The 14,576-nt window shown below is 40.3% G+C and overlaps 1 protein-coding gene across 1 annotated transcript in view; it reads left to right on the top strand.

The window, feature by feature from the left end:
- Positions 1-14,576, top strand: part of DNAH6 (dynein axonemal heavy chain 6) — a 232,916-nt gene that overhangs the window by 136,553 nt on the left and 81,787 nt on the right. The window contains exons 41-45 of the mRNA XM_040993368.1: positions 201-372; positions 4,018-4,164; positions 4,645-4,718; positions 8,893-9,047; positions 13,029-13,260. Of these exons, the coding sequence (XP_040849302.1) occupies positions 201-372; positions 4,018-4,164; positions 4,645-4,718; positions 8,893-9,047; positions 13,029-13,260 (780 nt within the window). The remainder of the gene's footprint in view (positions 1-200; positions 373-4,017; positions 4,165-4,644; positions 4,719-8,892; positions 9,048-13,028; positions 13,261-14,576) is intronic.

Genomic DNA, 14,576 nt, shown 5'->3' with positions numbered 1-14,576 from the left:
GGGCGGCTAATCTCAGCCAGAACTTTGGGAGCAACCTAAGGACTTTCTGCCTGCCCCAGGGCTCTCTGGGGTAACAACAACCACATGTCCTTATAGACCATTTGGGTTTTCTGTTCATTGGTTGAAGGAAGGAAGTGTCAGATCTGGAGTATTTGAGAGTTTTGTATCTAACCCCTCTCATTTTCTGTTTATGGTTGCAGGCCATTCTAAATGGCTTCCTGAATGACTTTCTACCACCTGTGAAACAAACTGCATCCAACATTGTAGAAGCTGCGGTGGAGATTTATAATAGAATGAGCGTTGATCTCCTGCCAACACCAGCCAAGTCCCATTATGTCTTTAACCTAAGGGATTTATCAAAATGTGTGCAAGGTAGTGTATCCTACCCCCATTCTCTGAACTGCAGTTCCCCTTCGTGTCCATTGGCCCCCAAACCTCTCAGTGGAATCACATTGTATCCAGCTCTCTGTGACACACTGCAAAATTCCATTGCAGCTTACCTGTTCAACTCACCCTCCACCCCTACTCCATGCTGACCACTTCACAGCTTTGTCAAACTGCCAACAATACTTAGCGATTTTCACTCCTATTGATAATGTGGAGGAAGGAAGAGAGGGACAAAGGGAGGGAAGGGCAATAAGGCAGAGCTGCTGTCTCGTCTAAATCCCCACTCAGCCTATGTACCTTGCTGCTCTGAAGTGCACCTGTCCTGGGCAGACACTGCCTCTGCCCCTGAAGAGCAGTCCGTTGCATCCACTCAGTGATCCTACTCTCACCATTCCCACTTCTCTCCTGCACCTTCCTAACCATTATAAAGCTTCCATTTAAAAAAGAACAGTCCTTAGGCTTCATGACACCTTTATTTCTCTGCCCTTCCTAGAAATATCCCTTAAACAATGGTCTCCTCACTTTCCCACCTACTCCCCCAAGAGCTACTTTTAATATATTCCAGTAATTGTTCTCTGACGGGCACTGCACTGAACTGCTCTTCCCAAGTTCCCCTCTCCACTGTTTTCAACCCACTGGTCATTTCCCAGTCTGAACCTTCACCTCTCAGCACCACCTGGCACATGTCTCCCTCTGGTCCTTCCTAGTAGCCCAGGGCCTGGGGCATGCCTTCTCTCTCATTGGCTGCTGCTGATCAGTATTATTTCATGGCTGCTGCTCCTCTGTATCTAAAAATGTTGTGGCCCAGGCCTCTGCCTTCAATCATCTTTTTAACCTATACATACACTTAAGTAAACTGTCAACTCTATGGTGCTAATAGAGTTGGCACTCCCAGTGCCTACTTTTGGTCCTGACCACTCTGCTAAGGGTGTGATTTGCACACCTACTTTCCTTCTCAATGACCTTAGTCAAATATCCAGTTGTACCTTGTACACCTGCTGTGTCTAGACAAAATTCTATTTTTATCCCTCCAATCTACATGTACTCTTCTCCCAAAGGGGGCTGATGTTAGTTCTTCTGGCCACAAGGTTAACAACTCCCATCCAATCCGTGAACAATCCTGACCTGAATTTACCTTCGAATATACTGCAAGTCTAATGACTTCCATGTCTCCTTCTACTACCATTCTGGTCCCACTTCCATCCCCTCTCACCCAGATTTCTAATGGGAAAAGCCTCTTCTCTATTCTTTCTAGTCTGTCCTTTCACCTTACCTGGAGCCTCCAGAGGCTGCTTCCCCCGCATTGAGTCTGCAAGATCAGGACCCAGACCTCCCCCATCATTGCCAACCCTATCCTTTTATCATGCCTTCACCTCCTCTTCACATCCCCATATCCTCTTCATTCTCCCATCTCCTCTTTCTCCTGGAAGGGAGTAGTACTCCTGTACTGCTCTTGGAGCGTTGTCATTCATGTGGTTCACTTTCTCTACCCAAACTTCACCTTCTTAGCAAAGCTTTCCCTCTCTGTGTCCCTTCGTAAAACACAGTAGAATTCATATCCTAGGTGTGTTTCTCTGCACACACAAATGTGAAAAAGAAAGCTGCAGCATTGTCTGTAGAAATTTCCTAGAATCCCAAAGTTTGGATAGTGCCTTCAATACTGCTGTGTGTACCCGTGTGCACAGGACTCTCTCTGCCTCATTTGCACAATGTAGCAATTCCCACATGAGCAGTGCTGTAGAGAAGAAACATTTCCAAACACTGCTATCCAACATTGCTTTCATTGTCATTGCAATAATTAGAACTGTGCTTACAATAATGTATTAGTAAAAATACTCAAAATAATTGAAACAGGGCTGGCATTATGGCACAAGGATTAAGCTGCTGCCTATAATGCCAGCATCTCAAGTAGGTGTCAGTTGAAGTTCTGGCTGTTCTACTTCCATTCCTGCTTCCTGATGATGTGTGTGAGAAAGCATCAGAAAATGTGCCCCATGGTTGGACCCCTGCCACCCATGTAAGAGACCAGGATGGATTTCTAGCACCTGCCTTCAGCTTGGCCCAGGCCTGGCCATTGTGGCCATTTGGAGAGTGAAAAGAAACATAAAAGAAACATAAAAGATGTGAGGTGGGGGAAGAAAGACCTTCCCTTCCCTTCCCTTCCCTTCCCTTCCCTTCCCTTCCCTTCCCTTCCCTTCCCTTCCCTTCCCTTCCCTTCCCTTCCCTTCCCTTCCCTTCCCTTCCCTTCCCTTCCCTTCCCTTCCCTTCCCTTCCCTTCCCTTCCCTTCCCTTCCCTTCCCTTCCCTTCCCTTCCCTTCCCTTCCCTTCCCTTCCCTTCCCTTCCCTTCCCTTCCCTTCCCTTCCCTTCCCTTCCCTTCCCTTCCCTTCCCTTCCCTTCCCTTCCCTTCCCTTCCCTTCCCTTCCCTTCCCTTCCCTTCCCTTCCCTTCCCTTCCCTTCCCTTCCCTTCCCTTCCCTTCCCTTCCCTTCCCTTCCCTTCCCTTCCCTTCCCTTCCCTTCCCTTCCCTTCCCTTCCCTTCCCTTCCCTTCCCTTCCCTTCCCTTCCCTTCCCTTCCCTTCCCTTCCCTTCCCTTCCCTTCCCTTCCCTTCCCTTCCCTTCCCTTCCCTTCCCTTCCCTTCCCTTCCCTTCCCTTCCCTTCCCTTCCCTTCCCTTCCCTTCCCTTCCCTTCCCTTCCCTCTTTGTCTCTCTCTCTGTCTCTCTCTCTGTCTCTCTCTCTGTCTCTGTCTTTCAAATACATTTTAAAATAAATCGTTGGAGTAGAAACAAAAAAGGCCAAAGAGAAGAGTGAGGCATTAGAGAAAAGTAAGAGTGTTTTGAAACAGTGTAAACATCAGGGGGAAAAGGAGATAAGCATACAGTTATACTTTAGGAATTTGATTAAAAATGAACTAAAAAAGAGTGCATGGGGAAATTTAGCCAAGCAGTTGGGATGTCCATCCCATTCCCTAACAGAGCCCTTAGTTCAATGACAGGCTGTACTCCTGATTCCTACTAATGTGGACCTAAGAAGGCAGTAGTGATGGCTCAGGTGATTAGGCTTCTGATGCTCACGTGGAAGGCCTGGTTTGCATTTTTGGTTCCCTAGCCCTTGCCACTGTGGGCATTTGAGGCAGCAACCTAACAGACAGGAGTTCACTCTTTTTTTTTTTTTTTTAAATCTGCCTTTCTCTCTACATGTGTATCTGCTTCTTAAATAAATGAATAAAATTGCATTGTGAAAAAACTATATATGACTTCAAAAATGTTTTGCACCAAGATGAGTTTACTTTTCTAGTTTACTTTTCTAGTTTATGTAAACATTTCAAGTACATTGTGTAGCATTTTTTAAAAAAATAATTTTTACTTAACCCTCATTTCATGGCTATGTGCCTTGAAATGTTATGTATTCTGTGAAGGTTCATCACCTTCACACTTTGAGCTAAAGAATCATAAAATGGGAGGCAGGTTTCGCCAGATGTATTCTCAGTTTGCTTTCAAAAAGGGAATCATCATTGTATGTGCCTATCCACTGGGTAAGACTTGGTTCTAGGCAAAGTTAAATGTCAGGATTAACTACTTAATTAAACTATTGCTGGAAATTCCACAAACTGAATTCTCCTTTCTTAAACAGGTATCCTCCAGTGTGATCCAGGAACAATAAGAGAAGAACTTCAGATATTTAGACTATTTTGCCATGAATGTCAAAGAGTTTTCCATGATCGTTTGATTAATAATGAAGATAAACACTATTTTCATGTTATTTTGACAGAAATGGCTAGTAAGTATAAATCTTTTTTTTTTCACAGAAAACCAAGTTCATTTCTTATAAAGGAAAAAATTAAATGTATTTACATAAGATAATAAGCTTTAATAATCCATGGATAAGTTATTTTTATAGCACAAATATATTAAAAATTGAAATATTATGAAAATAATTTTATTTAGAAAGTGTTGATAACTTTAACTTAATATAGAATCTTAAGTGGAAAAGAGGAAATAGGAGAAACAGCATTTGTTTGGTAAAATTAATGTACTTCATTATATAAATGACATTTATTAGCAAAATTTTAAAATATTTTCACCTTAAATATTGGTGGATAATTAACAAAATTAAAGTTACATAGAGTTAACATGGCCATCTTACTTTCCAATTAGTTTGACTTCTAAATAAAGTAAGTCGAAATTATTTTGCATACATTGTTAAAATACAGAATTCAAACTTAACATTCCATTAAAGCTTGGTTTTGATTCTTGACAGACAAATATTTTGGAATTGCAATTGGCCTGGAGTATTTCTTAAACAAACCCATAATATTTGGAGATTTCATTAAGGTAAGTATGTCACTTTGGACCATGCTCGCAGATTATAAAGTATTTATGGTTTTCTACTTCAGTTGCATGTATTATATGAGTTTTACATCTGAGAAAATGTTGAGATGACTTATTTTTGTAAACCAAGTCTGCACAGTCATGCTTATTCATTTGTGTACAATGCATTTGTTGCTTTTACATCCCAACAGCAGAATGTAGTATAACCTATTAAGTCTAAAATATTTACTGTCTCATGCTTTGTAGAAAAACTTTGACTTTAGTTACATTCATTTTGGTGGTAGTTGGAATCAGAAAACTACTAGGTATTCAATTTGAAATCCCCTCTGACCACTCAAATGCTTCCAGTCATGGGAAGCTAGCTAGTTCACAAAACTGCCCTCCTCATTTCAGGATAATTCTAATACCAAAGTTTTCATTCTGATTAACTTAAACTCATCCCCCAAAAAATATCTATACTTGAGCACAGTTTTGCCCTTTCGATTGGCCTAGAATAAATCTTCTATCTAACCAACCAGCAACGTGAACAGACAGCCACCTTGTTTAACCAGGTAGTCTCCTGTTTATGTAAAGTATTCCAACAGGCAAAGGCCATACTGGTTTTCACCCTCAGTCTCCAACTTCCTGCACAAAGATAAGGACATAGTAGGTTCTCAATCAATGCCAGATCTATAAATGGAACAAACTCATCTTTGTACTAAATGCACTTAGAACCTCACCATCCTGGTAACTCCCTATAGATAAATATAGCCATCTAACTTACCTATTTAAATTTATCATTTACAGAAAGGCCCAAAGTTTTCTTTACAAGATTGTATTTTCTGTGTGTTTCTAATGATGATATTGTCAAATGAAAAGTAAAGCAAAGCAGAAAGAGGAACTAGGCTCCTCTCACATTGTCTGTGTATGTTTTAAAGATTCTGAGTGAAAATGCCCCTGTGGCTGTTAATACAATGGAGGAAAGACATCATCAATAAGTCCAAACAGGGACTTATAGTGCCCTAGAGTTTTACAGCTGAATTCCATTATCAATAACTATTTAACCTAGAAAACAGCTGAGTAAAAACTCCATATAGAAGAATCAAGATGGCAGTGTGAAGCAGAGAGGGCACATTTCAGGAAATAGAGGACGGAATGACGGCAGAGGGGCACCTGGAGACTGGCAGACATGGGAAAGCAACAGACACCATGGTGTGGTGTTGCATTGACCCATACTGCAGTGGCACTCAGCAAGCAGCAATCTGAACTGCACTGGCAGCCGGAACTCCACCAACAACAAGATGGAAAGGGTCATTCACCAGGAGCTCAGGAGGTGAACCTAGACAAAGAACTGCCCATCCTGCTAGTCTGTTTGACTTGACCAGAAGCAGAGACAGAGCGGCAGATCCCAGAGGGGTGGAGTGAAAACAGGGTGGATTTCACAGCCCATTCGATCCCCTAGAGCCAAAACTGGTGCCATTTTATGTAGGGAGGCAAAGGTTATGGGACAGGACTGTGTATGCACTGAGCTAGGAATGAACTCATTTCTGGCTCAGTGAACTGCAACAATATGGCATCCTACAGGTTCCACCCAAGATAGGTCCAGGCAGCCCTCAAACCTGATGGCCAGCAGATCAAGAACTCTAGTAATGTCACATCAGGCACCATTTTGTATAGTGTTGCAAAGGCTTTAGGACTGCAGGGACAACAGTAAGCTGTGTATGTGCTGAGATGGGAGCAAATTCACTAAGCTCAGTGCATTGCTCTGGTGACACAGGAAAATAATACCGACTATGGCATTGTAGAGGTCAAAACTGGTCCCTGTGGCCCTCAGACCTAATGGCCAAAAGGTTCCAGCAAGATCAACAAAACAAACAATCTAGCTATATAGTACTCCTGGTGTCTCCCTAATCCTGGGATCTACTTCAAACTGAAAGTGGGAGAAAGGTTTCAGAGACAACATTGCAGCCTCAGCACAGCATCATAGGAGGTGGAGAGTGGTGAGCCAGGAGCTGAGTCTATGGAGACCATGGTGGAAATCTAACATAAGAACCCAGACCTGGAACTAGCTGGAGGGAGTGGCACAAGTGACTGCAAACAAATAGCCATGTACCAACTGCAATGAGTAAAATCAAACTGTAGACCTGTGGGTGACACAGCTTAGAAACCTGCCCCAAGGAGTAGAATCTGATCAGACTTACAATGACCAAGATCAAAAGAAGAGACAGAGACACAATGAATATTACTGAAGACTTCCCTACAAAGGAGCAAAAGCCTTTGCCAAAATCAGAGTTCATGGAAGAAGACATCGAGAAAATGGGGATACAGATTTCAAAACACTTGCTATTGTTTCTCATTGTTGATAATATATTATATTATTATATTACTATGTCACACAGGAAATGAATCAAAGCTGACATATTAGAAATTAAAAATACAGTGGAGCAAATTAAAAGTACATTTTAGAGTCTCCAAAATACAATGAATAAAGCAGAAGAAAGAATCTCAGAATTGGAAGATATTTCCTGTCACCAAGGGAAAACAATCAAAAAGCTGGAAGTAGAGCTAGGTCAAGCTAAAGAAAAAGTATTCAAGAATTGATAGACACTATTAAAAGGTCAAATCTAAGACTTATGGGAGTCCCAGAGGTGCAGAAAGAAAAGTTAGGATTAAAGGTGTATTTAATGAAATAATAAGAGAAAATCTCCTAGAGAAAGAATTGGGTAACAACATCCAGGAGGGGTATAGAACTCCCAACAGGCTTGATCAAAAGCGATCTTCACCAATACGCATGATAATTAAGCTCTCTTCAATCAAACATAAGGAAAAGATCTTTAAACGTGCTCATGAAAAAAAATCAAGTGACATATAGAGGAATGCCAATTAAACTCACAGGAGACCTCTCACAGTAAACTCTACAGGCCAGAAGTGAATAGAGCAACATATTCTAGATTCTAAAAAAAAAAAATTGTCAGCCCAGGATAACATACCCAGCAAAACTTTCCTTTGTCCTTGAAAATAAAATAGAATTCTTCCACAGTAAAGAAAAGTTAAAAGAATATGTCTCTTCCAAACCTGCCCAACAAATGATACCTAAAGAGATTCTCTTGACAAAGAAAAGGAATAGCACCCATCAAAACCAAGGGCAAATGTGAAGAAATACCTGTAAAATAACAGAAGACTAAATCAATGAACAACCCATTGCTAAAATGACGAACAAATTACCACCCATTCATATTAAACCTGAATATAAGTGGCTTAAACTCATCAATCAAACGTCATAGATTAGTAGACTGGATTAAAATACAAAACCGATCTATTTGTTGCCTACAGGATGCATCTCACCAACAAAGACCAGTGGAAACTAAATCATGGATTTTGACGCTTTTTTATTTCATTGCTTCAAAGCATATTTTTTTCTCATTAAATTCTTCACTGGCTCGTAGATCATACAGTAGCATCATTTTCCTACAGAAGGTTCTTGATTTTCTTTTTCATTTCTTCAACGACACATCCAGGAGCATGTTATTTAACTTGTGGTGTTGTAAATTTCTATTTTTCTTCCTATTGTTGATTCTGTATTGTGGCTTTTCATTTGAGGATGTACAGTAACTGTAATGGAGAATATCATATGCAGATGTGAGGATACAATGCAGTAGGCATCTATTTCCAGATCAAAAATGAGCTCCCAATGAAACTATAAACTATATCTTGACAATAGGATGCTGGACTCTCTGCCATTGTCCGTGCCTGTAACAATAAACATATGACTATTTATGAAGAACTATACTATAGTAATAATTTAGGAGAACTCAGTGGGAGGAGGTGACCTAGAGAGAGGATAAGGGAAATCCCAGAGCCTGTGGAATTGTACCATAAAATGATAATACTAATAAAGAAGTAATAATAAATTAAAATTTTGAAGCTGCATATAGTTTTGGCAATTTTTAAATAAAAAGTCTCCCAGGCTTATTTTAACCAGTAGTTAGCATCAGCACAAGAGCAATAGTTTGAAACCAGAATGTGGGAAAACCAGAAAAGCTAAACTCCTCTACCTGAGTCCTATTCCTGTGTGAATTTTACACCAGATTCAGTGCAATTCAGTGCACCACTTGAGTTAAAATAGATGTTATGAATCATGTATGTATAGATATCAGATTAATCCAATTTGTTTTTTCTTTCATAAATCATTTTATAGTTTGGAGCGGATAAGGCTGATCGGATTTATGATGATATGCCTGATATGGATAAAATTGCAAATGTTCTCCAGGACTACCTTGATGACTATAACCTCATAAACCCCAAAGAGGTTAGGTTGGTGTTCTTCCAGGATGCCATAGAGCATGTTTCAAGGTAGGCCGCTGTTATGTGCCCAGTGCTGCCCTGATTTTCTTTCATGCTAAAAGGTAAAAAATTATGTTGCATAACACCGTTTAAATTGCAGAATGGTTTAGCAATTCTCATTATAATTCAATACTTATTTTTCATGTATTTAAATGTATATGGATGACCTAAACTTTCAGTGGCATCCCTGGTGTGGTTATTTGTGCTAACTCTTCATTGTTCTGTTTGGTTTTAAATGCTCTACATGGTTCTAGAAAGATCTGAGGTGGTTTACAGAGATACATTGTACAGGATAGCGAAGATAACTGCCTGCATGACTAAAACAAGAGGGAGTTTAAAATTATAGCCAAACAAATCAAGTTCAGAATCGTAAATTCATCTGCTTGTTGTACAAGTCTTAACTATTGCACATATACTGAGAGACATCACTGACACATGGGTGTCCAACATTTAAGCTTAAGAATATCTGCAGCTCTCGTGCCACACACCACCTTTTGAAGCAGATTGTGTCTTCTTGGAGGAGTCTAAATGTTAAAGTGACCCTTCCAAGGTGAGCCAGTATCTGTTTCCTGTGTCTTTTAGTATCCATTCCAGCTTAGGAAGTAGTAATAGTGATGGTGCCCACTGTGCACATAAAAGCATGACATGGAACTTCTCATCTGTCACAATAGCTCCCCGTGGTTAAGAATCTCTTCATCCTATGGCTCAGAGATTGTTCCATTGGTACCTAAGGGCAATTTCAACCCTCGGTGACTTCATTTTGTGGTTATCTTTCATGTTTCTGGGGGGTTCTCTCTGGGGGCAGCTCTCTTGCAGTTGCCTTCACACAGCAACTGTAGCCCAGAAGTTTCTCTGCCAATAGGTTCATGGACTCCCTGCCATTGTCCATACCTACAATGTCAGGATACACTTAAATAGCAGAATGACAGACTTAAGACTGCTTGTAAAGGACTGTAAAACTATAACAATATGAGTGGAGACAATGGGGAGAGAAGGGAAATCCCAGAGCCTATGGAACTATATCATAAAAAAAATCATATTTTTTTAAAAAGTGTCTCTCCAGCTTGGCCGCAGAAGAGTGTCCAAGCTTCTGACAGGGTGGTACCTCTGCAAACAACCAAGCAGAAGCCAAACAACTCAGCCTGAGAAGTCATATAGCATTAATTCTAGCACACACACAGGTCTAGCCAAGATTGTAGGAAGATAACAAAGAAGCTATTTTTTTAAGGGGATAAAAGGCAAAATAGGCTCAGAAGCATCGAAGCAGCCAGTTTTAGGACAGTACAGTATTACCGGCACCTCAGGTTAACTGACTCATCTTCAGGCTAGTAAGTTCCAGACTGGATATCCCTTCTGCTGTAATTCCATAAGTGCCTCCACTCAAAATGCCTTATTCCGTAACATTCTCCAGAGAGGAATTAGAATTATCTTGAGCAGGCAGATCTTCCCAGGTCTTTTATTTCTAGCCTTCAAAATATTATTTTATAATTTTATAATTTTCAGTGTCATTTGATGTGATTCCTACGTTTGGTATCCTGTTTTGTAGAAAAGAAAAAGTATAAAGAATAGAATTTTTCATGGTCTACTACCACTGCAAGATTTTAACAACTTTTTGTCCCATGTCAACCACATTTTAGTGTTGTTCCTTGTTAAGACTGACAACTAAATCTCCAGAATTCTTTTTTCTCATAAACCATAAGCAAATAGTCTTTCAGCTACCCTGTATTTCTGCTGTTTAATTAACTTCAGTTTGGGATTTTATGTTTCTCTCAGCCCAAGTGTTAGAATCGTTTGTCTAGGTTGTGCGATTGTGCTCGCTTCCCATCTGTCCCTCTGCCAGCATACTCACATGCTGTCCCCTAACAACTTTTATTCCTGTAGCTCAGGCTGGTCCTAAGCCTGAAAGGAAAAAAATAATGCCAGTACTCTGATCTGAGAAATTTCCTGAAAAGCAGACAAGACGACAAGCAAAGCCAGCTTAATCTGGCCACACGAGATTTGTTTAAAATATTATGGGAGGAAATTAAAAACCATTTGCAGAGTGAGGCAGATTAGGCTTTCAGATACACAAAGGACTGTCATGAAAATAATGATGTAGTTGTGTCCTCTTTTTCTAGAAAGGATCAGTAGTGAGGAGTCGGACAAAACTTACTTCTACTTGGGTAAGAGCTTTCAGACACTACTGCTAATTAGTAATGGAAAGGGCTTCGAGTTATGGATTAGCTACTAAATATCTAGCATTGTAGCTCTTACTGCCTTCCATTTGTTGATGATCTTTCAGATTCTTTGGGTTTGGGCACAGAGGAAGTTGACAAAAAACCGTTCCAAGCCAGGTAAAGAACATTTAATTCTGAGCTTGCGGTTACAAAGGGCAGATGCACCAGGCAACTTCTACCCTTCATAAAGTTGTCTGCATATTCCCAGAATGGTAGAATGACTCTAATTTGGAAAAAAAAATACTAATTAGAAGTTTCACCCCTCAATATCTACATTAGAGGAGTCCTACTGGGAAGAATTTTCTATCCATTTATACATGTTTCCAAGGATTTATAGATAAGCTTCTATTCTGGAACACAGAATAGATAAGTCTCAGAAACAACCATTCTTTAATAGTATACATCAAGAAATGAATGAATGACATATAAAGTGCATGTATTTACAGTATCCAGTATTGATCCATTTATGCATTATAATACTTGTGCATTGTTGAAGGAAAATATGAGAATATTAGTACTTAAGTTTACTTGCTAATGTACAGGGGAAGTGAAATTAAAAGATGTTTATATCAAAATGTAAAATCCATAAAAATGATCAGTCTTCAAAAATGTTTATGAGCTATGCATTGATTTCCATCTTTTCTCCCAAATAAATTTATCTTTTAATTCCAATGTTTCACAGAAGTATTGCCATGAATCCATCTAGCCCTAAATCTCACATAAGTAGCTACTGAGAAATAAGCAAACATGTGAGCCGATGTGTCTTTGTCCACTAAATGCCCATTGTGAAAGAGACGTAGCAATGAAAATGGTGTCCATGAATCACCACTGCTCTAGGAAGAGGTTGATAGAACATTCCAGGGAAGGAATAGACAAGTTGCTTTTGTAAAGGGGCTGATAGAAATATTTTAAGCTCTGCAGGCCATATGGTCCCTCCTGGAACTGGGCTCAGCTCAGTGATGTCTTTTAACATTGTCACTCTTGCAGCATTTCTAGCCCTTTTGGTGTCTCCTCTTCTAGTTCCTGTTTATGGATGTCAGGATCCCATTTGTTTCTTCTAGAATAATCCTCCTTATCTTCGATTTTTCCAATTCTCTAAGTTTGTGGCTGTTCTGTGGCTTGCCCTCTACATACTCAGTTTTCTACAATATGCCATTTGTGAAACTCATTTTTCTTGAGGTTCTCAGTAATTGGATTTCACACCTCCATCCAATTTTTCCTAAGTTTGACTTTTTTTTTCCCTGAAGACTCATTCTAGCATCATGGTTGAAACACTTGATTTTATTATTATAAACATGAATTGAAATTTTTGTAAAATTTAGTTGATATCCTGTTATAAATCCATTTCAAGTCTTTCTCATCGATCTCTCTTTCTGCATTGCATGCAGGTCTTTTGTTAGATCCAGGGATTTTTCTCTCATTCATTCTTACAGAGACCTCTCATTGACAATAGTTGGTATGAGCTACAGCTTTGATCAATCAGAGTCCTTAGCGAAACTTTTCACACTTTGGTAGAAAAGATTTCACACTGTTCTAAATTCGTAGGACTGGGGCCAGAGAGCCAGCAACCTGTGTAGAGTAGAGAAAGATGGAGCATCCCAGAAAATGGTTGATCCAACCTTGAGTGCCCAAGGGAACCTACTCTGTTCTTGCAGTAGCAGCCCGCTCAAGGATGAGAGTCTGCTATGTTTGGCTCCATGTTGAGGCTGGTTCACTGTGCAGATGACACATCTGTGACCCTGAAGTAAACCTCCCTCTGCTTTGCTTCCTACAGGATTGCCCGGATGATACGCCAGGAAAGAGGGAATGCCTTGCTCGTGGGAGTGGGAGGCACAGGGAAGCAGTCCCTTACCAGGCTGGCTGCTCACATATGTGGCTACAAATGTTTGCAGATCGAACTTAGCAGGGGATATAATTATGACAGCTTCCATGAGGACCTGAGGAAGCTGTACAAAATGGCTGGTGTGGAAGACAAGAACATGGTTTTCCTGTTCACGGACACCCAGGTACACATGTAGCTGGTCTGTGTGTAACAATAGGAAACATCCAGGTGTTACAGTGCGGTGTGTGCTTTGAATAGTTTCTTGGATCAAGTTCAGGGATTGTTTCCTCTGATAACAGGTTTCTTCAACCTTGAAAAGGTTTTATAATACATTTTTATTTGTTTTACTAAGGATTGGTACTCTCTTTAATGCTAAGTAATTACATATGATCAAAGGCTAAAGAAGTGAGATTGTTTGCAATTTTTCTTTGAAGGAAACAACAAAGAAAGAAAGTCATAAACTCCTGTGGAAGTACATATAAGGAATAACTCTGCAAGTGACATCAGTTAGGGAAACACACTTAAGAAAAATAAGAACTATGTTCTTGGGGTTAAATTAACTTTAAAAGTAAAGTAGAATTACATCCATATCTGCAACAAGTAATTTACTGATCTTGAATTAATTCCAAGGTAGAGCATTTTAAACACTGTGATTATATTTGAGAGGAATAACTACACTGATTTTAACTTTGGGTAGAATATGCCTTTGTAGAAATTAAGGTTTTTGTTTTTTTTTTCAAGTTGCATGATTGAGATACACAAATGTGTTCAAATGGGTCATTAAAATGCATACAATGGAATGCCTATAAGATTAGGCATTTGGCATAGCAGACACTTTGGAAATCCACATGCCGTGCTGGAGTGCTCAGGTTCAAGTCCTGGCTGCACTCCGGATTCAGGTTCCTGCTAATGTGTACCCTGGGAAGCAGCAGGTAATGGTTCAACTCTTGAATCCCTACTATCCATGTAGAGAAGCTGGATTAAACTCCCAAGTCACAGCTTCATCCTGGCCAAGCCTCAGATCTGACAGACATCTGGGGAGTGAATCAGGATGGAAGCGCCCTCATGGATGCACACACTGTCTCCTGCTCAAATTAAAGTTTCTTAGAAAATCTGTGCATGGGTTTCAAAAAACTTTGTACTGAAGGAAAACTTTACATTGTTTTCTTTTTTTTTTAAGATTTATTTTTATTATTTTTTCATTGGAAAGGCAATATACAGAGAGGAGAGACAGAGAGGAAGATCTTCCGTCCGATGATTCACTCCCCAAGTGAGCGCAACGGGCCGATACTATGCCGATCCAAAGCCAGGAGCCTCTTCCGGGTCTCCCACGCGGGTGCAGGTTCCCAAAGCTTTGGGCCATCCTCGACTGCTTTCCCAGGCCACAGGCAGGGAGCTGGAAGGGAAGCGGGGCTGCCGGGATTAGAACCGGCGCCCATATGGGATCCCAGGCGTGCAAGGCGAGGACCTTTAACCACTTGCGCCACCGCGCCGGGCCCT

Source organism: Ochotona curzoniae, unplaced genomic scaffold (genome assembly GCF_017591425.1).
Source record: "Ochotona curzoniae isolate NIBS_2020 unplaced genomic scaffold, NIBS_Ocur_1.0 contig_883, whole genome shotgun sequence".
Classification (NCBI taxonomy): domain Eukaryota; kingdom Metazoa; phylum Chordata; class Mammalia; order Lagomorpha; family Ochotonidae; genus Ochotona; species Ochotona curzoniae.
This window is presented reverse-complemented; position numbering and strand designations above follow the sequence as displayed.